At 58.6% G+C, this 24,756-nt stretch overlaps 2 protein-coding genes across 10 annotated transcripts in view; one reads left to right on the top strand and one right to left on the bottom strand.

The window, feature by feature from the left end:
* Positions 1-776: 776 nt before the first annotated feature.
* STMN3 (stathmin 3) lies at positions 777-10,837 on the bottom strand. Of its 2 annotated transcripts, none has more exons than XM_081149233.1 (5): positions 10,741-10,837; positions 4,899-4,994; positions 4,490-4,665; positions 3,038-3,229; positions 777-2,606 (listed from the first exon to the last, which is right to left on the bottom strand). In XM_081149233.1, exons 1-5 carry the CDS (start codon positions 10,757-10,759, stop codon positions 2,547-2,549), a joined length of 543 nt encoding a protein of 180 aa, XP_081005359.1. In that variant the 5' UTR covers positions 10,760-10,837; the 3' UTR covers positions 777-2,546. The 2 variants fall into 2 exon arrangements, with proteins under 2 accessions (XP_081005359.1, XP_081005360.1); XM_081149234.1 differs by having other exon boundaries at positions 783-2,606; positions 4,502-4,665; positions 10,741-10,827.
* Positions 10,838-14,615: 3,778 nt separating this feature from the next.
* Positions 14,616-24,756, top strand: part of RTEL1 (regulator of telomere elongation helicase 1) — a 29,601-nt gene continuing 19,460 nt past the window's right edge. For 7 of the 8 annotated variants that reach the window (XM_081149955.1, XM_081149952.1, XM_081149954.1 and 4 more), the window contains exons 1-8: positions 14,616-15,472; positions 16,371-16,566; positions 16,857-16,950; positions 17,539-17,620; positions 17,834-17,894; positions 21,429-21,504; positions 22,143-22,227; positions 24,298-24,363. In XM_081149955.1, coding sequence (XP_081006081.1) covers positions 15,371-15,472; positions 16,371-16,566; positions 16,857-16,950; positions 17,539-17,620; positions 17,834-17,894; positions 21,429-21,504; positions 22,143-22,227; positions 24,298-24,363 — 762 coding nt within the window. In that variant the 5' untranslated portion in view covers positions 14,616-15,370. The remainder of the gene's footprint in view (positions 15,473-16,370; positions 16,567-16,856; positions 16,951-17,538; positions 17,621-17,833; positions 17,895-21,428; positions 21,505-22,142; positions 22,228-24,297; positions 24,364-24,756) is intronic. The other variant, XM_081149950.1, reaches the window with a different exon arrangement.

Raw genomic sequence — 24,756 nt, 5'->3', positions numbered from 1 at the left:
ATTCAGGTTGGTTTCAGGTTCACACTGCAGCCTACTCATCGAGCTTCGGTTTGGTATTAAGGAGCAAGCTATTAAAATACCCTTTCCTTTTTCAAAGAAACCATTCCAGGTTTAACACTTCAACCATTCCAGGTTTTGGGGGTAAAATTTCATTGTTTTTAGTTTTAAAGTATTATGCTAAAAGTAACAGGTATATATTATTTTTAAATGAATTTTTAAAAATTTCTGAGTGTGGTTTTTTAGATTTCTGAGATCTAATTCCTAATGTGATAACTGTTGATCCATATAACCCACATAAACAAAGCTCTTTGGGGGTCCTCCATAAATGTTTGAAATTTGTAAGGGGTTACTGAAACCAAAAAGTTGGGAGTTTTCTCAAAAGCCCTAGTACATCCATAACACAGGTGATTGTGCAGCCACTGATTGTGCAGACACTTGTGGAGATACAGGAAGACTGCTGACATCACCAGCAGCTGTCAGCAGCCACCTGGGCCAGCAAGAAGGCTGGGCCCTGGGGAGAGCTAGGATGGCCTGCCTCCTCCCCCACCCCCACTGTCTCCCAGGGCTCCAAAGGGGGAAAACTGGCCATGTGTTATTTACACACTCATTTCTTAAAATTGCCATTGTCACTATTCCTAATTGTGGTAAAACAAGCTTGATAACCAGCTTCCATGTGTGGTACAGCTGCACACTCACCTGCTCCCTCACTCACAGGTGGTGGCTTTCCAGTCCATTCCCCACTCCACAGACGCAGGACACACACTGGGACAGTGCAACCATTTCTTAAACACAGGTTTTTTTCTTTAATTGTTCATTTGATTTAGTTTTTAAGTTCACTTTCACTACAGGATGAGATGGGTGCATTTACACTAGGCTTCCGCGATGAGAGCTGCCACAACTAAAAGAAACCCAGCCCTCAGCTCCCTTTCAGTGTCCTTCTGAATCCCACCAAAGCTGCAGGTGGGCACTGCTGTGTTCCACTCCTGACATCACTTTTTCAGGAGGCTATCTCAGTGGGGACAGAGAGGGGGCATGAGTCCCTACTTCCCCCTAAGCCCATGCAGGGTATCAGCATCTGCCCAGCTCCCTGGCTGGGCCCCCATTGCTTTCTGCAGGATGGAAACCAGGCACTGGGGACTGCACAACCTGGTTTCTGAGATGCTGGCTCTGGGTCCTTCAAGGACTTGTAGTCTGTCCACTCATGCTTTCCACCAAGAGGACGGTCAGCAGGGACCCTGCTGAGGGATGGGACGGCAATGGAGAAGGGGGGGATGCTGCAATAGGTAAAAGACAGGACAACCCCCATGTCCAGGCTGGTGGTAGTTCTCAAAGGCCAGGATGAGGGAGGGAAAGGGACCCAGTCCAGGAGGGTCTTGGCAGGAGAGGCCTGGAGCCTGGCCTCCAATCTGCAGGCTGGCCAGAGGGGGCCACCAGCCAGGAATGCCAAGGATGGACCAGGTGGGGAGGTGGCTTGAGAACCCTACCCCCTGCCCCCGGCTGTCTGCTAGGGACTCCCCGAGGCACCTGTGGCTGCCACTCACTCATACCTGGCCACACTGGCTGGAGACAAGCCTGAAAGCCCTGTGGTCAGGAATATTGTGGGTGGACACGTGAAGGGGCCAAGACTCCAAAAGCTTATAAGGACAGGTCTGCAAAACTCCAGGGAGGAGAGGAGGAATGGCAGCAGCTGGGCTTTCCCCACAGGTGCTCCAGTAGAGGCTCTTGGAAGGAGAGCACTTATGGAAGGAGGAGCCAGCAGGGGGTGTCATGCTGCCCACAACCCTGTGTGCCACAGCAACCTGCTCTTGGGTCCCTGACAGAGAATGCTCACTCCCCTGAAGACTCAGACCGGGCCACATCCTACACCACCCCCACTCCAGCCACGGGCAATGACCACAGGCTCCCAGGCCAGCCCAGGGTGTCCATCACAGACCAGGTGGTCTCACAGAACCCCTGTGTAACCACACGAAAAGGTGCTGCAGCCTCCACCCACCAGTTCTACAGAGCTCCACTGCCTACACGCTCCCAGGGCTGGCCACCCTGACGATGACCGGGCCCCATACTGCCCAGAGGTCCATCTCAGACTAACTCACTCCTCCTCCCCTCCAGCGTGCTGAGCCCCTCCCCCACCGGAGGGCTGCAGGTGGGAGTGCGTTTGCGTGGAGGTGCCCTAAGTGATAAGGTGCTCACAGGACAACCCAGCCTAAGGACCCTCGTGTTTCTGCCACCACCAGTAGTCACCATCACATCCACTAAGAGGACTGCCGAGGAGGGACCCGGCCGCCACTGGGCCTGGTGCCTTAGCTGAGAGGCCTGTGCCACGCCCCGGAGGCTCCTCCAGTGCAGAGCCCCTGGTCAGCCACTGCCACAGGACTGGACAGCTCAGAGTGCGGAAAGAGAAGCATGAAGCTGGGACTGCGGGAGGGGAGGGAAGGAGGAGCGGGAACAGAAAGTTGCATCTAGACGGAGTTGAACAAAACAAAAACAAAACCCGAACGTGATCTTGTCTCGGCGCAGGATCCAGGCGCCGCGGTGTCCAAAGCCCCTTAGCCGGACATCTCCTCTCGCTGCTCCTTGTTCCTGCGCACCTCGGCCGCGTGCAGCTCCTGCGGGGCGAGGCGGGGTAAGCGGGGTCCTGCTCTCCCCCCGCTCGCAACGGGGGTCTCATCCTGGGCTGGCCCCAGCCGGGACCGGGCAACTGGGGCGCTGGAGGTGCACTGGGCAGGGGTCCGCCAAAGGAAGGGGCCCCTTGGGAATTTCCCTGGCCCCCAACCCAGAGCAGCCCCTCCCCTCTTCTAGCTCACATCCAGATGCGCTTCCTTCAGAGCGCTTCAGAGCAACGGCTGTCAGTTCATTGCCGCGTCACCGGCGCGTCCCAGCAGGACCCGGCTCTGACTCTCCGGTCGCGCACGGCGGGAGGTGCCCAATCCCCGCCCCGCGCGCCCAGGGCCCCGCCCGCCGCGCCCAGGGCCCCGCCCCGCGCGCCCAGGGCCCCGCCCCGCGCGCCCAGGGCCCCGCCCGCCGCGCCCGGCGCCACCTTCTCGCGCAGCCGCTCGCGCAGCGCCGCCAGGTGCGCCTCGCGGATCTCCTTGCTGAGCTCCATCTTGTAGTTGAGCTTCTCCTCCGCCAGGCGGCTGAAGTTGTTGTTCTCCTCCAGCGCCTTGTGCAGCACCTCGCGCTCGTGCTCGCGCCGCTCCGCCAGCTGCTTCAGCACCTGCGCCTCCTGCGTCTGCGCGGCCGCGGGGGGCGGGGCGGGCGCGGGCCGTGAGCGGGGCGCCCCAGCCGGGCCCCCGCGCTGCTGTCCGCCCCCCAGCGCCATCACCCTGCCCCGCTGCCCTGGGGCACAAGCCTTCTCGGAGCTCGGGCTGCAGTGTCCCGCGTGGGTGGGGTGACCTCCAGGTCCGGGTTTGCCTGACTGACTTCCTGGGACTTGAGCACCGAAAGCTCCGAGTGCTCGGAGGCCCCCAGCCCCCACCCTGTCAGTCGGTCCCCGCCGCACTGCCTCCCCACCCCGCCCCACCCCTACCCTTAGGCTGAGCGCGCCCTAGGAAGGCAGCCTCAGGTCCCCCTGCGCCGAGCCCCTAGGCGCGCTGCGGGAATGTTGGAGGAGCAAAGGGAATCTAAACTTGTGGGCTGTCCCTGAGCCTTCCTGCCTGTTCCTCAAACCTCTGCCCGCTGAGCACAAAGCAGCTGCTCGGTACCGGCCAGGTGCCGAGCTTTCTAAGGTGGGGGACAGCTCCCCAGGGATGCTGCGGAGAGGAAAAGCTGGAGAGAGGAGCCTGGGGCTGGTGGCTCAGTGTCAGTGTCGGCCCTGCTGGCGGAGGGGCTGCCTGGTGGCCCCCAAGGAGAGCCTGAGGCTCTCAGGGGTGATTAGTGTCCTAGGTCTCCTTCAAAAGGCCAGTTGCTGCAGGTTAACCCTGGGAAGACTGGGGCCCCAGGGCTCACTGGGACCCGTTGTAAGGGAGATAGAGCCACTGCCCCTGTCCTATGGGCTTGGGCACCAGGACACACTCTTGAGAGCAATTCCTCTTTTGTGTGTTTCAGTGACAGAGGGGCTGGTGTGAGGTGAAGGGTTGGGGAGGAACCTGGGGCCCACCCCACTTCTCCCAGAGGCCCCCTGAGCTCCCAGCAGGTCTAGGTTTGCAGCCCCCATCACATGGAGGCCCTTCCTTCTCATTCCCTTGTCCAGGAGGATGCCAGTCCAGGCTCATGTCCCAGGGCCACCACCTGACCCCCCTCCTAGCCATAGCCAAGAGTCCACCAACAGTGTCTGGTTTCTGTCTCCCTCCAGCTGGCTGCCACTGGGCGTCCTTCCTCCTCCCTGTCCCATTCTGATCTCTCAGGAGAAGGTCCAGGAAACCGTAAGATTCTCCAGCCCAGGCCAACAACCAAGCAGGGGCTTGGAGCACCCTGCACCTTGAGGACCATGTCCACAGCCAGCAAGACCTCCTGGCTACCTTCATCAGGACATGGGATGTGGGGCCCTTACCTTCCTCCGCACCTCAGCTGCCTCCATCCGCTTCTGCAGCTCCTCCAGGGAGGTGTCCTTCCTCTTCGGAGGTGAGGAGAGCACAGGGCTCTCGGGTGACAGATCAGAAGGGGACTTGAGGATGACCTCAAAGCTCTGGCCAGAGGCCCTCTTGTCCAGCTGCTTTACCTCCATGTCTGCAGGGCAAGACCAGACAGAGGCTTCACGAAGGCCAGCCGAGGAGGGGGCAGGGGAGGGGCTGGTTCCCTGCATGCATCCAAATCAAGGCCTGAGTGTGGGGGTGTGGCTGCTCATGGAGGATCCAAAGGCCTGAGTCCCTATACCACCCCTTCTCCCCAAACCCCCTTTCCATGAGCCATCCAAGCCAGGAGAGTCAAAAGGCCCTGGGATGGGGAGCAGGCACACTCACCCCCATACTGGTAGATGGTGTTAGGGTGCGGCTGTGAGTAGAAGCAGGAGCAGATGAGTGACAGCACAGACAGCTCCTTCATCTTCTCCTTGTAGGCTGTGGGCGGGAGGCAGGTGAGCAGCCGCCCTCACCTGCCCCATCTCCCTCCCCCTCGGCTCCTGCTCCAGGCTGTCTCTCCGGGAGCCTGTTGTCTGGCTCTCTGTGTTCCCACGTCTCCCTCTAAGTCTCTTCTCTCCCTCCCTACCCTCCCAGTGTTGAATCTGCCTTTCCCTGGGCATGCCTCCCTGCATGTCCCTGCATGGTTCCCTCTGCTCCTATCTCTCAGCCCCTGTCTGTCTCACTTTCTGCACTGCTGTGTCTCTGTCTTTCGTTTTCTTTAGGTCTGTCCCTCACTCTGTCTGTCTGTGTCTCTATTCATCCTTCTGTCTTTCTGGTTCTCTATCTGTCACTATCTCTCTTTGTATATTTCTGAGTCTCTGTGATTCCTTGTCACTGTGTATCTTCCCAACTCTCACTCCTTCCACCCCCCACCCCCCCATGTACTCCCTCTCAGAACTTGCCCCCGGGGTAGACAACATTAACCACTCAGGACTGGGCTGGCACTGAAGTGGAGCTTCTGCAGGCAGCACTGTCTTGGGCTCTACACTTGGGTGAAACCCTCAGACCTGCTTATCTCCTCCCCCTCCATTTACCCTGACAGTAGTGCGGTTACCCTGTTAAACCCAGGCCTCACCAGATGCACTCGCTGCCCACCTAGGGATAAAGGGAAGGGAGCTGTCCATTCAGCACCACAGCCAGCCCTCTAGCTTTGCAGAGCCAGTGCGCACAGCCAGAGCTGTCACTGCTCACACAGAAAAAGAGGTGAGCCTGGCTGCTGAGGCCCTGAGCCCTGTCGGGAGGGAAATGCCCACTCTCAGAATGGAAGTCATTAAACTATTCACAGTGTATTCGTGTGGGCAGGCCTCAAAGCAGACACGTTAGTCCAGTGTCTCACTAGGGCTCAAAGGTCCTGCAAGCCCAATACTGTCACCCCCACTCAACCAAGATGATGATGGGCCCAGATGGATGGGGTGATTTGCCCAAAGCTCCTCAAGCACAATCCCAGGTGGTCTGTGTCCTTTCCACCACTTCCAGCATGTCCCAAAGTCTAGGAGGCTCAGAGGCCCATGTGCCATCAGAGAGATTCTCCAGGGAGAGGGAGTCTGGCTTTCATGGAGGAAAAGGCACGCACAGTCCCCTACAGCACTCTTCTAAGGGGAACACAAGAATTTGGACAAGGGTTTAGATGGACAAGAAAGTTTCTGATCAAATTTCACACAAGATGTTTTGAAACTGAGTTAACATGAAATCGAGGAGAGTGTTGGTGTAGAAACAGGGCACAGGACAGAAATGGTCAGGCCCTGGTCTGAAGGAGCAGCTTGTGGGAGCAGGGCCTCCCACAGCAAGCACAGAGAATGAGGTGGTTTTATCAAAATATCTCGATGGCCCCGACTCTTCTGGAGAGAGTCCAAGAAGCTGTGGAGGGAGCACAGAAGGCTCCTGAACAAGCAGCATGGAGAGCCTTCAAGGGGACTTGGAGGGGTACAGGGCAAAACCACATTTTATTCATTGGTTCCAGGAAGCTGGAAGGGAGGAGGAGGGTGGGGGGCCTCAAAGGGGATTTGGTCTGACTTGTCAATTCATGTATTACCAGTGTCGTTAAAAGTTCATCTCAAAGAGGAGACAAAGGGGTACATCACAGCGCATGTGACCAGGCAGAGCCAGCTCGCTGGGAGCAGCAGTCCAGGTGAGGCCAGGGAGCAACCAACCTGCGCTCAGAAGGGAAGGTGGGGAGGGTAATAGGAGGAGCCTGGATCAGGAGACACTCCTGGGTCCTGGGAGAGGGCAGGAAGGAGGGGACTTTGTCTAACCCTGCCAGCACCTGCCACCCAGGCAACAGCCACAGACCCCCATTCTGACCTTTCGGAACCTCTGAGTGGGTTTACATTACAGGCCGGGAGCCTGGGGTCTCACAGCTGCTCTGGTTCCTCTCTGCCTTAAGCCTGGAAAATGAGCAGTGGATTCATTACAGAGGAGGAACACGTTTACAGACAAATGCAAGGGGGCTTCCTTCCAGGTCACTGTCAACTCTGCAAGGGGGGAGGCTGGTAGAATGGGGGGCATCGTCAGGAGAGAGAAGAGGGCGGGATGCAGACTGAGGTCAGAGCTCTCATACGCCACAGCTGTGCCCAGGGGACAGGTGTCCAGCTGAGAAGTGAGGTGTCCAGCTGGGAAGTGTAGGACACTGTGTCCTACAGCTGTGAACAGGGACACAGCTCAGCCCCTGGTGGTCACAGAGATTCCCGGGTTGGTTTATCCCAGTCCTTTCCAGAAGACTAGTCCTCATGAAGCCAAGTGGGAGGGAGCTTGAGAGTGAGGCCTGCTCTGTGCTCTGACTGCGTGTCAGAGGGGACTCCCCTGCAGGTGGGGGGTTGGAGAATGAGGCTGCTGAGCATCACGAAAGACAGGAGGTTACGCCTTTATTTTCAGAGGTGGAGGGACTTAAAGGTCATGTCTCATTGCAGAGGGAAGAGATGGAGACCCAGACCCATCCAGGCCACCTCTCCACAGACTTAGCTCAAGCCAGGAAGCCCCTCCAAAGCCTCAAGGCACGCCTGCCTTTTCTCCCCTTCACAGGCACCCTTCTCTTCCTTCCCCATCCTTGGCTTCAGGAAGTTGTTACAAACAAACCCCTGCCATGACCTGGATTGATTTCATCTCCCTTCCTCTTCCTCTTCATGTTAAAGGTTAAATATGCAAAAATGCATATTAGACTTTAGATTATTAGATCCTAGGTGAGCAAGAGTTAGAAGGCACCAGATCAGCCTACAGCCCCATGGGAACAATACTAGCACCCATGGGGTGGACACATCATACCCACCCTCCCAACTAACCCTCAAGACCAGCCAGCCAGGTAGGCACCCTTGTCAGCCTCGTACAGAGGAGAAAGGAGGCTCAGAGAGGGCAAGTGGCCCACCCAAAGTCACACAGCATGCCAGGATGGGAGCCTGGTCACAAGCCCAGGCCTCTGACAGCACTTTCCTGTTGGGAGCCTAATGGGGATAGGGGTCTGTCCAGAACTGGGAGGGCAGGGGGCCCACAGATGTGTACTCACCCCTAGAAGGACCCTGGGGGCTGCTGCTAACTGCTCCCCAATAAGTGGAACTTGTTGCCACCCCGGCTCCCCTTCTTTCACGTGTCAGAGTCGTCTCCAGCAGTGCCAGGATCCCAGCATGGGGGAACTTGTTGGCACAATCACCTTTCTCTGGGCAAGAAACTGGGAAATGTGGCCACAACAGTCATGCTGCTGGGCATGGATGGGCACTCTCCTTTTGCCAGGCATCAAGCCAAGGGCCTGTCCTGAAATATCTCATTAGACCTCCATAACGAGCCCAGGGGAGCTGCTGTCCCTATCACCCCCATCCAGATGGGGAAACAGAGGCCCTGAGAGTTCAGGAGCAGGCGTGAGGCCTCGGGGCTGATGGAACTGCATGAGGCACATAATGAGCAGGTGTCTACAGGAGCGCGAGGGCTGTGTGCCTGGAAAGGATGCTGAGAGGCAGGCGAGGTGGCCCAAACTTCCCAAGGAAGTTGAGAACTCCGCTCCACAGGCGGCCCTCAAGGGAAGGTGGTGGGAGCTTTTGTCCACACAGGAAAAGAAAACCATGATCAATCGGTGGCTACAAGTCCACAGCAGATGATGACTCTTCCCCTGGTCACCAAGACCAAACTAAGCCACCAGTGAGCATGAGCAGGCAGGTTGCCTGGGCACAGGAGGCTGGCAGTTGGCCCAATCAGGGATGTCTTTAACAGAGAAGCCTTAGCTGGAGTTCATTTAACCCGATTTTGACCACATTTACCAGCAGCCTCATGTAGCCACTTCTGCGCAAGGCCACCATGCTATCCAGTGCTGATGGCTGGAGAAGCTGCCAGTGAGCACTGGCTTGTCCCCCTGTGGCTACACTCTATCAAGGGTGGTACTGATGGCAGAACAGGAAAGGCTCAGACCCTGGTGACATCGGCCAGGGAGCAGTTCCCCAGCTGGTACTGCAGCTTGGCTTGGGGGGGTTGTGGCCACACTGGACAAAACTAACCAACTGCACTTATGGTTTCCCTTTGGACACCAATGGCAACTGCAACACCCAGAAAATCATGGGACCAAGCAAGGGTCAGCAGTGCCCTAACATCTGTCACTGAAGAAAGGGCTGGTGTCGGGGACTCTGTGGTGAGAGGGTGTCTGTGCTCAGCGCTGACGGCCATCGAAGGTGAGGTTTGGCTGTGTCCTTTCTTACCTAATGTCAGCCTGCTTGTCTGCCAGAGAGATGGCAAGAATGAGGCCTATTGAACAGGGTTTTCACTGAAGAGGGTGAACAAGAGAAAAGGCTGAGAAGGGCTCCCCACAAGTGGCTGCCCATTGTCCCACAGCTCAGGCACCACAGGTAGTGACAAGGACCCACAGCCCTTCCTCAGTGTGGCCAGGGAAGGGACAGAGCCACCCTCCCTCGCTGTAGGAGGGTCTCTTTCTGCCCAATGCTCTGTGAAAGTCAGCAAGAGGGCAGGGGGCAGATGAAGCCCCATGAGCCAGCCCCCCAGATGACGTGGGAGGAGCGCGGTCAGCCACGGCCCTGCCCCCCCCCCCACACACACACAGGTGCCCGAGTCACCCGGGGCCTGGAATCTGCAGGGGGTGAGGGGCGGGGCCAAGGCGGGGCGCACGCGGGCGGGCGGAGCGCTGGAGAGAGTCGGGTTGGCTCGGGAGAGGGGACCTGCGCGCCCCGCCCCCGGGGTGAAGAGGCGCGTGGGCGAGAGCGCGGGTCCCGGTCCGAGGGCGAAACGGGATTGAGTGGGGAGCCGCCCGGCCCTGCTGTCCTGGGGCCGAGTACAAAGGCGCAGCCGGGCCTGGGGCGGCTGGACGCAGCAGACCGATCCCGGGGAGAGCGGACGCCCGGCAGCTGCCCGCGTCCCGTGAGTGCCCAGCGACCACTATCCCACCCCGGCCCGTGCCGCCCCTCCGCCCGAGCTCCGCGCTGGCGTGGGCCAGGAAGGGGGGAGGGAGGTGCAGCCCCCCAGCCTGGTAAAGGCTTGGAGATGGCAGCCCCTCCCTCATCCCAACCCCGCTGCGCAAAGGGCGGTGGCTTTTTCGACCACAGTGGGTGGCACCGTGTCCAAAAGGTGGTCCCTGAGCCCGCAGCATCCAGGGGAGGGGCAGCGATGCGAGGTACCAGCGCCGCTCCACTGGTCCCAGCTCGGGTACCCCTCCCCGCCCTCTCCAGCACCCCCTCCAGGATTCCGGGGTGCTCCATCGGCGCAGGGAGGGCTCGGCCCCGCGGGTCCTGGACTGGGGCTCCCACAAAGGGTCCCCCCCTCCTTTTGCGAAGGCGCAGTCTGACCAGGGTCTGTGGTCGCCGGGAGCCTCAGGGGACTTTACCGCACCCACAAGCGCGCCCATCAGGGGCCCGGGCCCGCGCCCGCACCGTGGGAGCCACCCTGCCGCAGTCGCGCCAGGCCTGGTGCCGCGGCGCCCGACGAAGCGATGCGCCCCCGCGCCCGACGCCCCCACCCAGGGCGCTCCCCCAGGCCACGCCCGCAGGACCCGTCCCGTGCCACAATCCCCGCCTTTGGGGTACCAGGTCGCCCCAACCCCGCAGCCCTGAAACACAGCTCCTGCGGGTTCTGCCGGCCGCGCCCTGCGTCCTTGCGGCGCGCGGGTCCGAGAAGGGGAAATAGAGTCCACAACCGGCCCCACCGTCAGGGGAGGCCTTTGCTGAGACCTGCTCCGACCTGCTGCGATTAGGGCGCCTACCGGACACGGTGCTGGCCATGGTGCTGGCGGCGGCTGCGAGGCGGGAGAGGCGCGGGAGGCGGCTGGAGCTGCAGTGGCGAATGCTGCAGTGCCGCGGAGGGAGGGAGGGAGGGAGGGAGGGAGGGAGGAGCAGGGGAGGCGGCGCCGCCAGGCTGAGAGGGGGAGAGGGGGGAGAGAGGGGGAGGGAGGGGGAGAGGGGGAGGGAGGGGGGAGAGGGGGAGAGAGGGGGGAGGGAGGGGGAGAGGGGGAGGGAGGGGGAGAGGGGGAGGGAGGGGGGAGGGAGGGGGAGAGGGGGAGGGAGGGGGAGGGAGGGGGAGAGGGGGAGGGAGGGGGGAGGGAGGGGGAGAGGGGGAGGGAGGGGGAGAGGGGGAGGGAGGGGGAGAGGGGGAGGGAGGGGGGAGGGAGGGGGAGAGGGGGAGGGAGGGGGGAGGGAGGGGGAGAGGGGGAGGGAGGGGGGAGAGGGGGAGAGAGGGAGGGGGAGAGAGGGAGAGAGGGAGGGGGGAGAGAGGGAGAGAGGGAGGGGGAGAGAAGGGTGGAGGGGGGAGAGAGGGGGAGAGGGGGAGAAAGAGGGAGAGAGAGGGAGGGAGGGGGAGGGAGAGGGAGAGAGAGGGAGGGAGGGGGAGGGAGAGGGAGAGGAATTTCGTGCGGGAGTGCAGCCTGGGCTGCGGCAGCCTGAGGGAGACTGATGGATGGGGGTCGGAGGGGTGAGGCCAGCCTGGGGCCAACAGATGCCCATCCTCCTCTACTCCAGGGACCCGCTGGTCCCCCAGTTTGGCTTTGTGAAGGCTGGGGGATGGTGCAGAGAGCCCTCATTCCTCAGGGTGGGCGAGGCAGGAGGGGACCATCCTAGGTTAGGTTGGGGATGGAGAGCTTTTCACTGAAGCCCATGGAGACTGCGGGGCACCTTCTGTACTGAGGGGAAAGCGTGTCACGGACATGGGTGGGGGCTGGTGTGGAAGATCCAAGAGAGGCATCCCAGAGGATGAGCAGATTCTGAGGCAGAGAACAGTGTAGGTGGGGTGGTGACCAAGGGCCTAGGACAAGGACTTCAAAGCAAGATATAGGTGGGTTCCAAACACAACTCTGACAGCCACTTGCTCTGTGGCTGAGGGTGAGTTTCTGAACTTGCCAGGCCTCCATTTCTCAGGGGTAAGATGGGACAATGACCCCAGTTCCCAGATGATAGAGGACAGATGTGTACACTTGTTGAGTGGGTGGACCTTCTGTTGCCCCTCCTCTGGGCTCAGGGTTCCCAGTGATTCCAACAAGGGTGATCAGTCCTGGCAGAAGTGGTGGGCCCTCTTCTGCAGTGACCACCTCACCTTACTTTGGGGTTAGAAAGTCAGACAGATGAGCTGTCATTCCCATTTTAGGGGCAGGGCCACCAAGGTGGAGAGCAGTGCTTACTCCAGAAGCAATTAAGTCCCAGGACCAAGAATAAAAGTCTTGGAAACTCCAGGAACCTGCGGAGAGATGAGGTAGGCTCAGAGAGGTGAAAGACAAGGATCAGAGTCAGTCCAGAGGAGGTCCAGCAGCTATGGGTAGAAACACACCTTGATGTGCACACTAAGCAAGCAGAGCAAGCCTGTGACTGGGTAATGAAAGGTTAGGGTGGGGTAGTGTGGGGGCAGCTCAATAGCCATCTCAGACCTTAAATAAAGCAAAACTGAATTTATTTAAGGAAAGGGGATGGGGGATGGGAATATCCAAAGGGAAGAGCTACACAGCACTGAGTCAAAGGGCACTGGGTCCATGACGGCAGCAAAATACACTTAGGACGGTAGGACAAGGAGGTGCATAGAAGAAGCAGCAGGAGAGCCTGGCTGGGCTGCTCTGGCCACTGAGAAGTCAGGGGGAGAAGGGGCCTGGAGACAGGGTCAGGGGGTGAGCTGGGGATGAGCTGCTGCTGCCCATTGCTCCCCTGGTTGCAAGTCTTGTGGTGGGGTGCCCTCGGAGGGAAGAAGGGGGATGTAGATGGTGTTGGTGTGGTCCCCTGGTGGGAAGCCCTTGCTGGGTTCTTTGTCCTGAGCATATTTATCTCTTTCTTGCAGGTGGAAATCTTTAAAAAAGGTCTCAGGAAATGCTCTCAGTAGAATATTCATCAGCTTTCCAGATGTGCTTTTCCAGGGTCATGGTCTCCATGGATTGGTCAGTGCCAGGGCCCCATCTTTAGTCAATGTAGCTGGTCCTGAGGCAGCCATGATGCCACTTGGGTGGGTTTTGCTGCTTTTCTGTGCCTGGAGCTGAAATGCAACTGAGGCCTAGATGTTATCTTTAGGGAGGAAACACTCAGGGGGGCTAAACCACATTATAGTGATATGCTGGGGGAGGATAGGCTACCCTGGGGACAAGGTTCTTGTTTTCCCAGTTGTGCCCCGTGCTAGGCATTTGGGCCTTTCTGCACTGGTGGGGTTTTGTACCTGGCCCATCATCCTTGTTCTGCTCATGTCTGTCTAACAGTTAACCTCTGTCCTGTGGTCCACATGGTATTTGATCCATTGTGGAAGTCCCACAAAGCCTGCCAGAGCAGACAATTCAAATTTGTTGGCTGATCAAGATCCCTGTACCTCTGAGTGGGACTTACTCTGGTTAACCTGTTTCCATTTCCTCTCTGAGACTTGCTAGCTGCTGGCTTTGGGCAATCTACTAACCACCTGTGCTTTCTTTCCTTACCTGTAAAGTGTAGACAATAAATGAACTTATTTCAGAGGCCGTTAGGACACACATACCAATGTCTGCATGGATGGTTCTGAAGCCTGTGGCTGGTGAGCATTCAACAAGGGTGTGGCCAGGTCTCCTTATCTTCTCCAAGCTCCCTGCTCAGAGGCCGAGGTGGGCACTCTACAGTCCCCTCACTGGAACAGGCAGTGGGGGTGGAAGCCAGCTTGTGTCCTGGGCTTCCCCAAGCATGATCTCCCACATCAGCATGGACACCCATGTGGCATAAATGTGCCATCAGTGGGAAAACATCTGGACATTAAACAAGCCCACAAGGAGTTCTGAAATCATCATTGCCAGCTACCTGTGGGACATCACTACAGCGTCAATTTTGTCCTGGCGTCTTTGGAACATGCTGGGGTGGCCTAGACCAGTATCTCTCACCCCACAGAGCTGTGCAGATCCCTGGGACCCCCTGTTGACTGCCAGCTGGTGCTAGGTGCTGGGCATTCAGAGGTGTCCCACCCTGACCAGGAAAAGCGGCTGAATCCAGGGGACAGTAATGAAGGAGCTGGTGAGACTCTCAGGAGCCGGGTCATGGCAAGGGGCAGCCATTTTCGGATTTAAGGAGGCTGGCAAAGCGTTCTGGGTGTCCAGGCAAACAAGGTAGCTAGTAGAATGGAGGCCGCGGTGGGGATGACATCGAGGGAGGGGACAGGCTGGACCCGAGCTTTCGGCTGGCGGGAGATGGAGCGCCTGTCTGGGGCTCAGGGTCGAAGAAAGGGGAAAGTGGGGCCTGGAACTCAGCGCACAGGCAGCGCGGAACCCTCGGCTGGAAAACGGTTTCCGCTGGGAGCACCAAGCAGCGGACCGGAATTGGGAGAAGTGACGTAAAATCGCGACTGCGCTCGTTAGCCCGCGAAGTCTGAACGGCTGACGGCGGAGGATGCGCTGGTAGGGCCTCGGGAGAACTGGGGTGAATTCCGGGGACCCTCGGTCGTGGAAGCCTCCCCGCAGACGCTAGTGGGCCGAGAGTCACGGAGACCTTGGAACTGGTACTTTTACGCGAGCGGCGGCTTCCGAAACTACAGCTCCCGGCAGGCCGCGTGCCGCCCTCGGGCCCAATCGTAGGCGATTTGGCCGCGCTGCGTTCTGGGGCTGGTAGTTTTCCTTAGCTCGTGGGCTCCGCGCGCGGCGCTCGGCGGAACCGGTCGCTTGGCTGTGGTTCCCCTGTGGCCCGGCCTGCAGCGAGGGCGGGCATTCGGTGTTCAGGCGCTTGGCCTGCTAGTCCCGGCGTCCAGGGGAACCTGAGGCCTAGAGAAGTTGAGTGACTTGCTGGGGACGGCATGGATTCGCCCCCAGATGAGGCCGGGCACGTGATCTTTCTTTACGCCAGGTTGCCTGCGGGAGAGAGCTGGGCGGAGCTCCCGGCCGGGGAGCGGAGGGTGCGGAGACGCGGGGGCGGGAGGCTCAGACCGGCCCGGCTGCGGTGGGATGCTGGTAGAATCTGGCTTCTCAAGCTCTGGTGGAAGAAAGTGAATTATTATTTCAGATGGAGCGTGTGGAACTATGCCCTGCTTAGGCTTCTTTAGTCTCTGAGCCTGGTAGCCTCTCCCAGAACAGGACAGAGTTGTGTAGGACAGAAGGACAAGGCAGAGCTGATGTTGGGTTCTTCACCTCCCAGCTCCTTGTGATAAGATGTCATGGGCTTGCCTTGGGACCATGTCCATGGGAGGGGCTGCCTGAGATGACTGAAGTGGCCTGACCTCCAGAAAAGCTGGCTACAAACAGTGTTGTCCCCAACTTTGTGCCATAGAGGTTCCCGGGAGAATTGCACCAAGTCCCAGTGCCACAGCTGACATCCTTACCTGGAGTGGCTGAGACACTGAGATGTTCACAGGGCGTTTTGTCTCACAGACCCACACAGCCTGCATTTCAGCCAACCTCTGTGCCTTCCTGAAAACAGACCACTATGCCCAAGATAACCCTGAACGGGGTGACTGTGGATTTCCCTTTCCAGCCATACAAATGCCAGGAGGAGTACATGACCAAGGTTCTGGAGTGTCTACAGAAGGTAAAGCTTGTACCTGGGGGGTGAGTGAGTGTGGGCAGAGCTTCAGCAAAGACCCGACATACTCCAACGCCCTATTCACTGTGGCCTAGTCCTACTGGGTGAAAGGCACCCTTTTGGACATGGAAGTCAGTCATAAGCAGGGCCGATGTTCTAGGTGGAGAAAGAGACAATGAACAAGAAAAGATAATTCTAGGTGGCAATGAGTGCTTTGAAGGAAAGACATAAGGTAATAGGTTTGGGAGCACGTGTGGGGCCTCTCTGAGGAGGTGAGCTGAGGCCAAGTGACAAGGACCAGCCAGCCATTTGAGGATCTGGAGGACGTACTTCCACATAGAGGGACAGCCGGTGCACAATGCTCATTTTGGAAGGTCTTTAAACCTGCAGGAAGGTAGGAGGGTGCAGGTTTCTTAGCATGCCTTCTTCTTCCCTGCTCAAGCCCCCAAGGGCTGACTGCAGCTGGGCTCAAGGCTGCTGCTGTGGGCACAGAATCTTGTGGGGAGGAGCCTGGCACAGCTTTTCCCTACTGTTTCCCAGGTTTCCTGCTCAGGCTCCTGGCTGAGAGCTATGTAGGCCGCCAGGTTCCCTCCGATAGTGTGAAAGCCTGGACCCAGAATCGCAGAACAAGTCCCTATTTTGAGACTTGGCACCTAATTAGTCATCTTACTATTTATATTAGGCTGGAAAATACTCTGCAAATTGTTTGCTAATGAGGGCCGAATTAACCAAAGGCGTTGGTTTGAGAGTGGAAGTCTGCCCTATAGAATGATCCATAGTCCCTCATCCCTTGTCTCTTGGGGCTTTTGCCACTTGGTGGGTGGGCTTTGCCTGAGCAGAGCTTCAGGTCTGTCTCAGGTGGGCAGTGTGGCCTGCCTTGCCTCACCTCTGCTTTCCCATTCAGAAAGTGAACGGCGTCCTGGAGAGCCCTACAGGCACAGGGAAGACCCTGTGCCTGCTCTGTAGCACGCTCGCCTGGCGGGAGCACCTTCGTGATGCCATCTCTGCTGGCAAGATTGCTGAGAGGACCCAAGGGGAGCTCTTCCTGGATCGCTCCTTGTCGTCCTGGGGGAATGCTGCTTCAGAGGGAGATGCCACAGGTCAGCCCCTGTCCTGGCCTCCCTCAGGGATGCAGGGATGGAAGGAAGGGGGGAAAGGGATGGAGCGGGAGGGTGATGCCCTTGAGCAGGGTGAGCAGTATTGAGCTGCCACATCACTTCTGCCATCCTGACTGCAAAACTAGGGTCAGAACCTTACAGCCAAATTAGGACACTGCAGATACCCACGTAGCCATCTGAAGGGCTGGGTTAGCTGGGTGTCCTGGGTCACAGCGCTTGGGAATGCTGTCTCTCGGAGCCATACCCTGTTCTGCTTCTTTGTGCTTGGGCAGCTTGCTATGCAGACATCCCGAAGATCATTTATGCCTCCAGGACCCACTCACAACTCACGCAGGTCATCGGTGAGCTTCGGAACACATCCTACCGGTGGGTCACGCATCGCTCCCCCCTTCCTCAGAATTGTGGGGGGATGGCCTCAGCACGGTGTTGTGCTGACAGTGGTGTGATGGGACCCCAGCTGGAGTGCACGCTGTGCTCCGTGCTATGCTTCGTGCATGCCCGGGCAGTCTCTGATGCCCATAGCTTCTGAGAAAGCAGTTCGAGTTTACATGCTGACCCTGGTCCACACCCTGAGCTCCTGCAGGTGCTGTGATATCAGCTGTGGTGTGGGTCAGTGGAGCTGCTCACCTGAGTGGGAGAGAGGCTCTGCCCCTGGTCCAGCTGGCAGAGCTGCAGGAGTCTTGGTGCCCCACTTGGCCTCTGTGAGCAAGCATGTGGATGCTCTCAAGTCTCCTCCCCCTTGCCCAGTCCTAGCCTTGGCTTCTTGCTCACCCTGGGCCTTGGAGAAAGCCTCTCCCAAGCCTGGTTATATTCTGGCCATGGCCACTCCCTCTCCCTGCCTACGTGAGACAAGTTTCCTGGTGCTCCTCGTGTGTCCCCACACAGCTCATGCTGTTGGACGGCACTGTGGGCTGCTGTCCTCCAGTTCTTGGGTCCCACAACTCTCTCTCCCAGGCCCAGGGTGTGTGTGCTGGGCTCCCGGGAGCAGCTGTGCATCCACCCCGAGGTGAAGAAGCAGGACAGTAACCACGTGCAGGTGGGCTCCTGGGTTGCCCATCGTCCTCTTCGGTTTTTCTAGGCGGTGCTGCTGGCTCTCAGGGCCCTGGGCTGTGCCCCGGGGAGGCAGCGGGTGAAGAGCTGGCCGAGGTGGAGTGGTGGGGGGCATGGGCTAGGGCAGGCTCTGGAGCACTCAGTGCTCTGTGCTCTGCCCTTCCTTCCTTGGCCATCACACATGTCCTTTCCCTCCCAGATCCACCTGTGCCGCAAGAAGGTGGCGAGTCACACCTGTCACTTCTACAACAATGTAGAAGGTAAGAGAGGCTTGTGAGGGCTGCTCCTGCTGGTTGTCAGCACACAGCAACTGGAAGCAGAACACGGGCGGCCTTGTGGCTGGGCTTGGGGCCTCACAGCTTAATGGCTCTTGCTCCCTGGGACTCACCTTGGTGAGGCATGCATCTGGCACTGTCTCCTAACTGGGGACCTGTGCTGGGTCTCATGCAGATGAGCTCACACGTGGGCGTAAGGCTGCCATCTCAGAAAGGCCTGCTGGCAGGGCTGGCTCCCCTGTGTTCCAGAAGGTAGATTTGAGGAGGGTCCCCACCCTGATAGGAGGGGCTCTCTGAGGGTAAACTGTTTGCTAACAATGTGTTGGTTTATGTATATAATTTTATTGGTTTCAGAGAGAGGAAGGGAGAGGAAGAAAGAGAAGCATAAGTGATGGGAGAGTCATTGGTCTCATCAATGACCGCATGCCCCCTACTGGGGGTCAAGCCTGCAACCCTGGCATGTGCCCTGTCCAGAATCAAATTGTGATCTCCTGGATCATAGGTTGACGCTCAACCACTGAGCCACGCCGGCTGGGCAATACTGGTTTTCGCTGAGCACCTGCTTCCCTCTGGGAGTCTGGAACTGACTGTCTAACAGGCATGGGTGCCCGTGCGACCAGCCCCAGGAAAAAGCCTGGGTGCTGGGTGTCTGGTGGGCTTCCGGGTACAGCATTCCACACTCTGTCACAGCTCGTTCTGGGGGTGTTGGCTGGGGAGGGTTCTGGAAATGTGAGCCTGGTCTCCTGGACTCCTCCACGGGCTTCTCCCTTTGAGGAGTTTGCATTGTGACCTTTCCCTGTGATGCATTACAGTGTGCATATGGCTCTCTTTGAGTCCCAGGAGTGTGCCTCCTGCAGCCTGTGGTCCTGGGGTGAACAGCCTCATCAGCAGAGGGTGACAGTGATGAGCACTGGGTTAGTGACAGCAGCCTACCTTGGTGCTGCTTGACATGTGTGACTGGAGGTGCCCATGGCCCTGTGAAGGGGACCCCTGTCTCTCTTCTTGCTGACTTTGCTGGGGCCAGAGTGCAGGGACTGGCACTAGTGCCCTCACCTGCAAATCTCTTTCTCTACCTCCTGTCTTGTCAAGAGCTTCTGGAGTCAGAGGCAGTGGCAGGGAGGCCTCTCTGTGGTGTGGCCTCTACAGTTTCTTGTCTGTGTTCAGTACTCTATGGCTTGGAGGGTTGAGGTTCCCTCTATTTCTTGCCTCAGGGTTAGGACTTAGAGAGACCCTGACCCAGAGGTGACATGGGCCCTGGAGCACTCTCCAGCCATCATGGCCTGCAGGCTGCTGTCTGTCTGGATTTGGAGTGCCCAGTGTGCCAGTCTGTGCTGGCAGAGAGGACGGCACTGTGCTCCCAGAGGCCTGAGCTGGGGGACCCGTACCTCCCAGCTCAAGGTGTCCCTGTGCCCTGCCCCTTAGAGAGAGAGGTGGGGTGTGTGCCAGACGTGGGCGTGGACTCAGGCCTTCCTCAGGCATCTCCTGCACAGCTCTGCCTGAGACGAGGACCCAGGCTTCTGGAACTTGCTCTTCGCCCCGTTTTTGTTTGCTGTGTTCTTGTTCTGGTGGCATCAAGGACACTCCGGACAGTAGTGAAGGGGTGTCGCCCAAGCCAGAGAGCACAGACTGCCTCTGTTTGCTTCCCACCTGTACGTGTCGGTTGCTCTGAAGGTGTTCTTCCCCTTCACTTTGTGCACCCCTCTGCTCGCAGCCCTCCCACCTCAGTTCAGCCTTTGCGGGGGCCCACCCATGATGGTAAATGGAGTTGTCCCCTCTTTACTCCCCCATGGCTGGCCTCCCTGTCCACATTCCTGGCAAAGGAGGTGGGTGCAGGTGCCATGTGCCAGAACCTTTAGCATCACTCGGTGGGAGCCACTCTAGCCACCTTTCCCGGGCTGCTGTGGGTCAGCTCACCCTCTCTGCTGTCCCAGCCCTCACCTGCTGGGTCCCTCACCTGCACCTTCTCTTAACCTGCATTGCCCCTTATCTACAACGTCCCTCACCTCCCTTGGAGGGTCCCCGAGCAGGGAGGGGAGGAGGCCAGGGGAGGTGTGGGAACCCAGGGAGCTTTTGGCCCACAGTGGAGTCAGTGCTGGAGCTGGTGTGTGCTGGCCTCTAGGCTGCGGCCCCATCCCCACTGCCCCAGGCCCTGTGTGGCAAGCAAGGGAGGCTTTCCCAGCTGGCCTGCTGGCTCTGGCCTCCATCTGTCTCCTCCCCGGTCCCCAACCCATCTGCTGTGCTTTAGCTCTCGCTGCCTGTGCTGTTGGGGGGCCCACTCACCGTAAACATGAGCGTCCTTGCTGTGTCTCAGCCTCCCCTTCCCCCCTACCCATGGGATATGAGGGGGGACTCCAGCAGCTGCCCAGCACTTGGTAGGGAGAGAGAAGTGGGGAGAGACCCAGGAGGGTCTGAGAGGAGGGGCGGCTTATGTGGGAGGAGAGATACAGAACTGGAACTGCCCAGCCTGTGCCCTGGGGGTGGGGCACATGCAGCATCTCATCAGGCAGCCCAGTGGGTGCCCTCCTTGCTGCGCCCCAACCCCCAATCAGGTCACTGAGCTGGCACTGGCCTACTGCACAGCGCTGTGGATTGGCTGGTTGGTTGCTATGGCGCTGTGGGTGGGTGGCTCCTCCTCCTCTCCCTCCTTGCTATCCCTGGGGTCACTTTGGGGTTAGGTCGCTGATGAGCGCCCAGTGTATTCTGGTCTCTGCACTTTAGTATTCTGGCTAGTCCCTGCCACAGTAGGGCTGGGAGTTAGGTTGGTTTCCACATGTGGCTGCCCTGAGATTCTGGGGTGCTTGTCAGAGACCCCTGGTCCCACCAACCAGGGCATGGTCCCTGGACTCCCTGCATTAAAGCAGTTCCCAGCAGATTCCTGTGGGCCCAGTTGGGGAGCCTGTGCCCCTTCCTGAAGCCCTTTCTGCCCTGGGCCACGCAGCAAGCAGGGAGTGGTGCCTGGCATGACTGTCACCAGAGGAAGGGACCCTGGGGCTGTCTGGCCTTCAGTGGGCTCTGCCTCAGGTTCATGCTCCCCGCACTGTTCCTGGCAGGCAGTGACCCCAGCACTCTGTTCCTGGCTGCAGCCCTGCTTTCTTTGGGGAGACTGAGCCTGTTCTCCCTGGTGGGAAGGGTGGAGGAGAGGAAGGGACCGCAGCCCAATTCCAGGTCAGACGCTGCCCTGGCTGTCTGTGTCCTCAGGAGCCTCTGCAGGGCAGTGATAGGCTGAGGGGCTCCACTCCCTGCGCCTGGCTGACAGCCACCTTCTGGGTGCAGAACAGGACTCCTTTGGGGTCATTTCAGGTTCAGAGCCCTCCCCAGGGACCCTGAGGCCCATCGGGCAGGGATTCTCTCCAGTGAGTTCCCAGGTGGCTGGGAACCCCAGTCCTGCCCTGAGGGTGGGTCTCAAGGTGGCCGCCCCCCCTGCTCACTTTATAGGAGCTGTCCCATCCTGGGTGTTCCCTAGAGTCTAGGGACTCAGAGGGCCACAGGGCATGTGCTTACTCCTGCCTGTGTCCCCAGAGAAGAGCCTGGAGCAGGACCTGGCCACCCCCATCCTGGACATCGAGGACCTGGTCAAGAGTGGGAACAGGCACAGGTAAGTCCCTCCCTTGAGGCGTCATTGTTGTGCCCTTCCAGGTAGGATCTCAGCCATGAGCTGCACACACGTTTCTTTCCTTTTCTGTTTTTGTTTTTTAATCATGAAACTAACAGTTGTTCCATATGAAAAACGTGAGCAGTTCTGAGGAACAGAGAGTAAGAGGTGGACCTTGCCCTCCTTCCCTGCCCTCAGCCCACCTGCTGGTGACCACTACGGGTGTGGACCCGCCCTCTGCATTCCTGTGGTCTGGTTTTCAGGGTCCTGTGGGCACTGTGCTGACCTTCCTGCCTCAGAGCTCAGCCCTCCGCTGGCCGCTCACGGGCCGCCTCTCTGATGTTTGCTGGCAATTTCTCAGAGCATCAGGCTCTGACCTGTGATAAGACAGGCCTCTGTTTCTGATCCCCTCACTGATCTGTCCAGAACAGGGTTGGAGTTTTCTTGTTTTTGTAGCTTTTTAAGTAGGTAATCCACTCCCAGGGTTGGACACACATGCCCCCTTCCAACCTGTGCAGTGCCTGTCAGAGGACGCAGTGTCCAGCCCGGCCCCAGCCTGTGGCCCAGGGCTGCTGCTGCACGTCCCGAACACCCGCCCCCGCCTCAGCCCTGCACGGCTCACATCCCCCCTGTGCTCCCAGGCTGTGCCCCTACTACCTGTCCCGGAACCTGAAGCAGCAGGCTGACATCATCTTCATGCCATACAACTACCTGCTGGATGCCAAGGTGAGGCCCCAGCCACTGAGGACGATTTCCAACCCCAGGGTCTCCCCGGGCCCGTGAGGGGCCATCGGAGCCTCTGCTGGTTCGGGTCATGGGTCAGAGACTCATCGTCACACTGGGCCTCCTGTTTTAGCACAGGAGCGTCACGCCTCGCTCCCCATGTCCACTGGCTCATGCTCTGTGTCAGGGAAGCACTGTGCACATGTCCTGTCCAGGGTCCTCGGCATCGACTGGATCACGGGGATCATGCTGGCAGAGCCCTGTGCCAGGCATGGGTCTGGGTGCTGGGAGACAGCAGGGAGCAAAGCCGGTGCTGAGTATGGGGCTCTGACACCCAGCAGAGTTGGTGCAGGAGCTGGTAGTGCCTGAGCACCATGGCGTGAGCCTGGGGCACGGCCTGAGGAGCAGCTGCCACCAGAACCACTGCTCAAGCAAGTGGCTGGAGAAAGTGGAGGGGGAGGACCTGGAGCCCAGCAAGGCTGGAGCGGTGATTTGCCCGGGTGATCCTCTCGAGTTATGCTTTTAACCTGGCTGCCGGGCCTGGGCCCCCAGAACAGTGATATCTCAGCTGACAGGCTGGTTGTTCCAACATCTTCTGGAAACACTAATGATCTCAGAGCAGGGCCGTCCAGACAGAGGGGCAGGGCAGGCTCCCACTCCTGACCCCAGGACTTGCCACAGAAATGTGCATGTCAAGTCCAGGACAAGCCCACAGAGACTTGCCAAGATGTTTCTATGGGAAAGGAAAGGTTTGGTGCTAGAGCAACTGGATGTCTGTTTGGAAAAGAGTGGGTCTCCCCCAGGACTTAAGGACTTCACATGACACAAAGCTGGTTCTAGAGTACCTGGGGTCACTGCAGTCTGGGGGGCTCTGCGAGCTTTCTTTGCTTGGACGCACAAGGCACCAGCCGTAAAGGGAAAATTGATAAATGGGACTTGACCACAATTTAAAGCCTTGAGCCTTTGAAAGAGTGAGAAAAATTAAGAAAATTGAAAGGCAAGCCACAGAAAGGAAGGACATGCTCCTGGTACATGTCTTTCAAGGGCTGTGCCCAAAATATGTGCCGCTCTTGTAACTTAGCAAACAGCCCAGCCAACTATGGAAAAGTTCCGCACAGATACTTTGTGGAAAATCGAGGAAATTGCCCAGTCAAGCCCTGCGTGGCAAAGGTTCAGGACATGCGCTTGAAAACCACAGGGGGATGGCCCTACATTCCCACCCAAATGGCTGAAATTCAAAAGACCTAACATAATTGGTGTTGATGAGGACGTGGCGCACTGGGTGGCTCAGCACTGCTGCCAGTGAGAGGTTTTGCGCTGCCCTGGAGACTCCCAGAGAAGCCAGCGCGTCCAAGACTTACGCAGCGAGTTCCTGGAGTTTTCACACTCACTGAGCTAGGGATAGCCCCGTCCATTAACAGCTGCTGTCCCCAGGACAGCGTTGAGCACTCAGAAGGGGTGGCCTGTGCTATACACAGCCACACCGTGGGCTCGCCCTCACAGGAGCCCGCAGCCAGACACCGCTCCCAGGAGGGCGAGCCCGGGCTGACCTGCTCCCTACTCACAGAAAGCAGGTCGAGGTCTCACTGCAGGGATGTCACCTCCTGCTTTGGGTGCTCATATTTCTTAAAACTCAACAGCACACTTAAAATAGACACTTTTAAAATGAGAATTAAAGAAGGACAGATGCCAGACCCCACTCCAGATGACCCCCTCACACTCAGGCTCAGATGCCTCCCCAGGTGCGCCAGGCAGTGGTGCTGGTGGGTCTTCCTCCTCCATTTGGTGGCTGCGCATTGTGGAGAGGCGTCACCTGCCTGTTCCCTCGTGAATATCACTGGGATGGGCCCCTGACACCCAGCTCAGTGGTGGGTGGGCATTGCCCGATGGCTCCGACCAGCCACTACCCAGCAGTAGGTGTCAGAGGCCTTTCCCTGTGTCCCCGGCAGTGTGGGACTTGGGGCCCTGGAGGGCTGTGCGTCACAGCCTCCCTGCCTGGCCTCCGGGGGCCTGTGAAGGACAGTGGTGGCCCTGCTCCCTTGGATGCAACCCTGCCCCTCTTCCTGGCTACAGAGTCGCCGGGCACACGGCATCGACCTGAAGGGGACAGTGGTGATCTTTGATGAAGCTCACAATGTGGTGAGTACCCAGTGGCCTTCCCAGTGCCCCTCCCTCCTGCGCACATCCCTGTGGCCCTGGCTGTCAGGACCAAGCAAACCTGTCACCTGCACCCTCAGCCATCCATGTGGCCTCTGCCAGGACCCCGTGTTTCCAGGAATGGCGGCCTTGACCAGGCTCTGGCGGGAGCCCGCTTGGAGCAGCCATGTGCATGCTCTGGAGCTGGGACAGCTTTGCGAGAGCCTCGTGTCCTGTGTTGGTGGTGGCCATCCTCAGCCTCCACTGGGTTCCAGGCACTTGTTGCCACTGGTGGGCCAGATCTGACTTTGAGAGCAGCCAGAAATCTAGATTTTAATGGGAAGTTTTTAAATTATGAAATGTTGGCTGCTCAAGTAAAATGGTTTTCAAACACTG

This window comes from Miniopterus schreibersii, assembly GCF_964146895.1.
Source record: "Miniopterus schreibersii genome assembly, chromosome: 10".
Taxonomy (NCBI): domain Eukaryota; kingdom Metazoa; phylum Chordata; class Mammalia; order Chiroptera; family Miniopteridae; genus Miniopterus; species Miniopterus schreibersii.
Note: the sequence above shows the minus strand (reverse complement) of the source record. Positions and strands in the feature narration are given on the sequence as shown.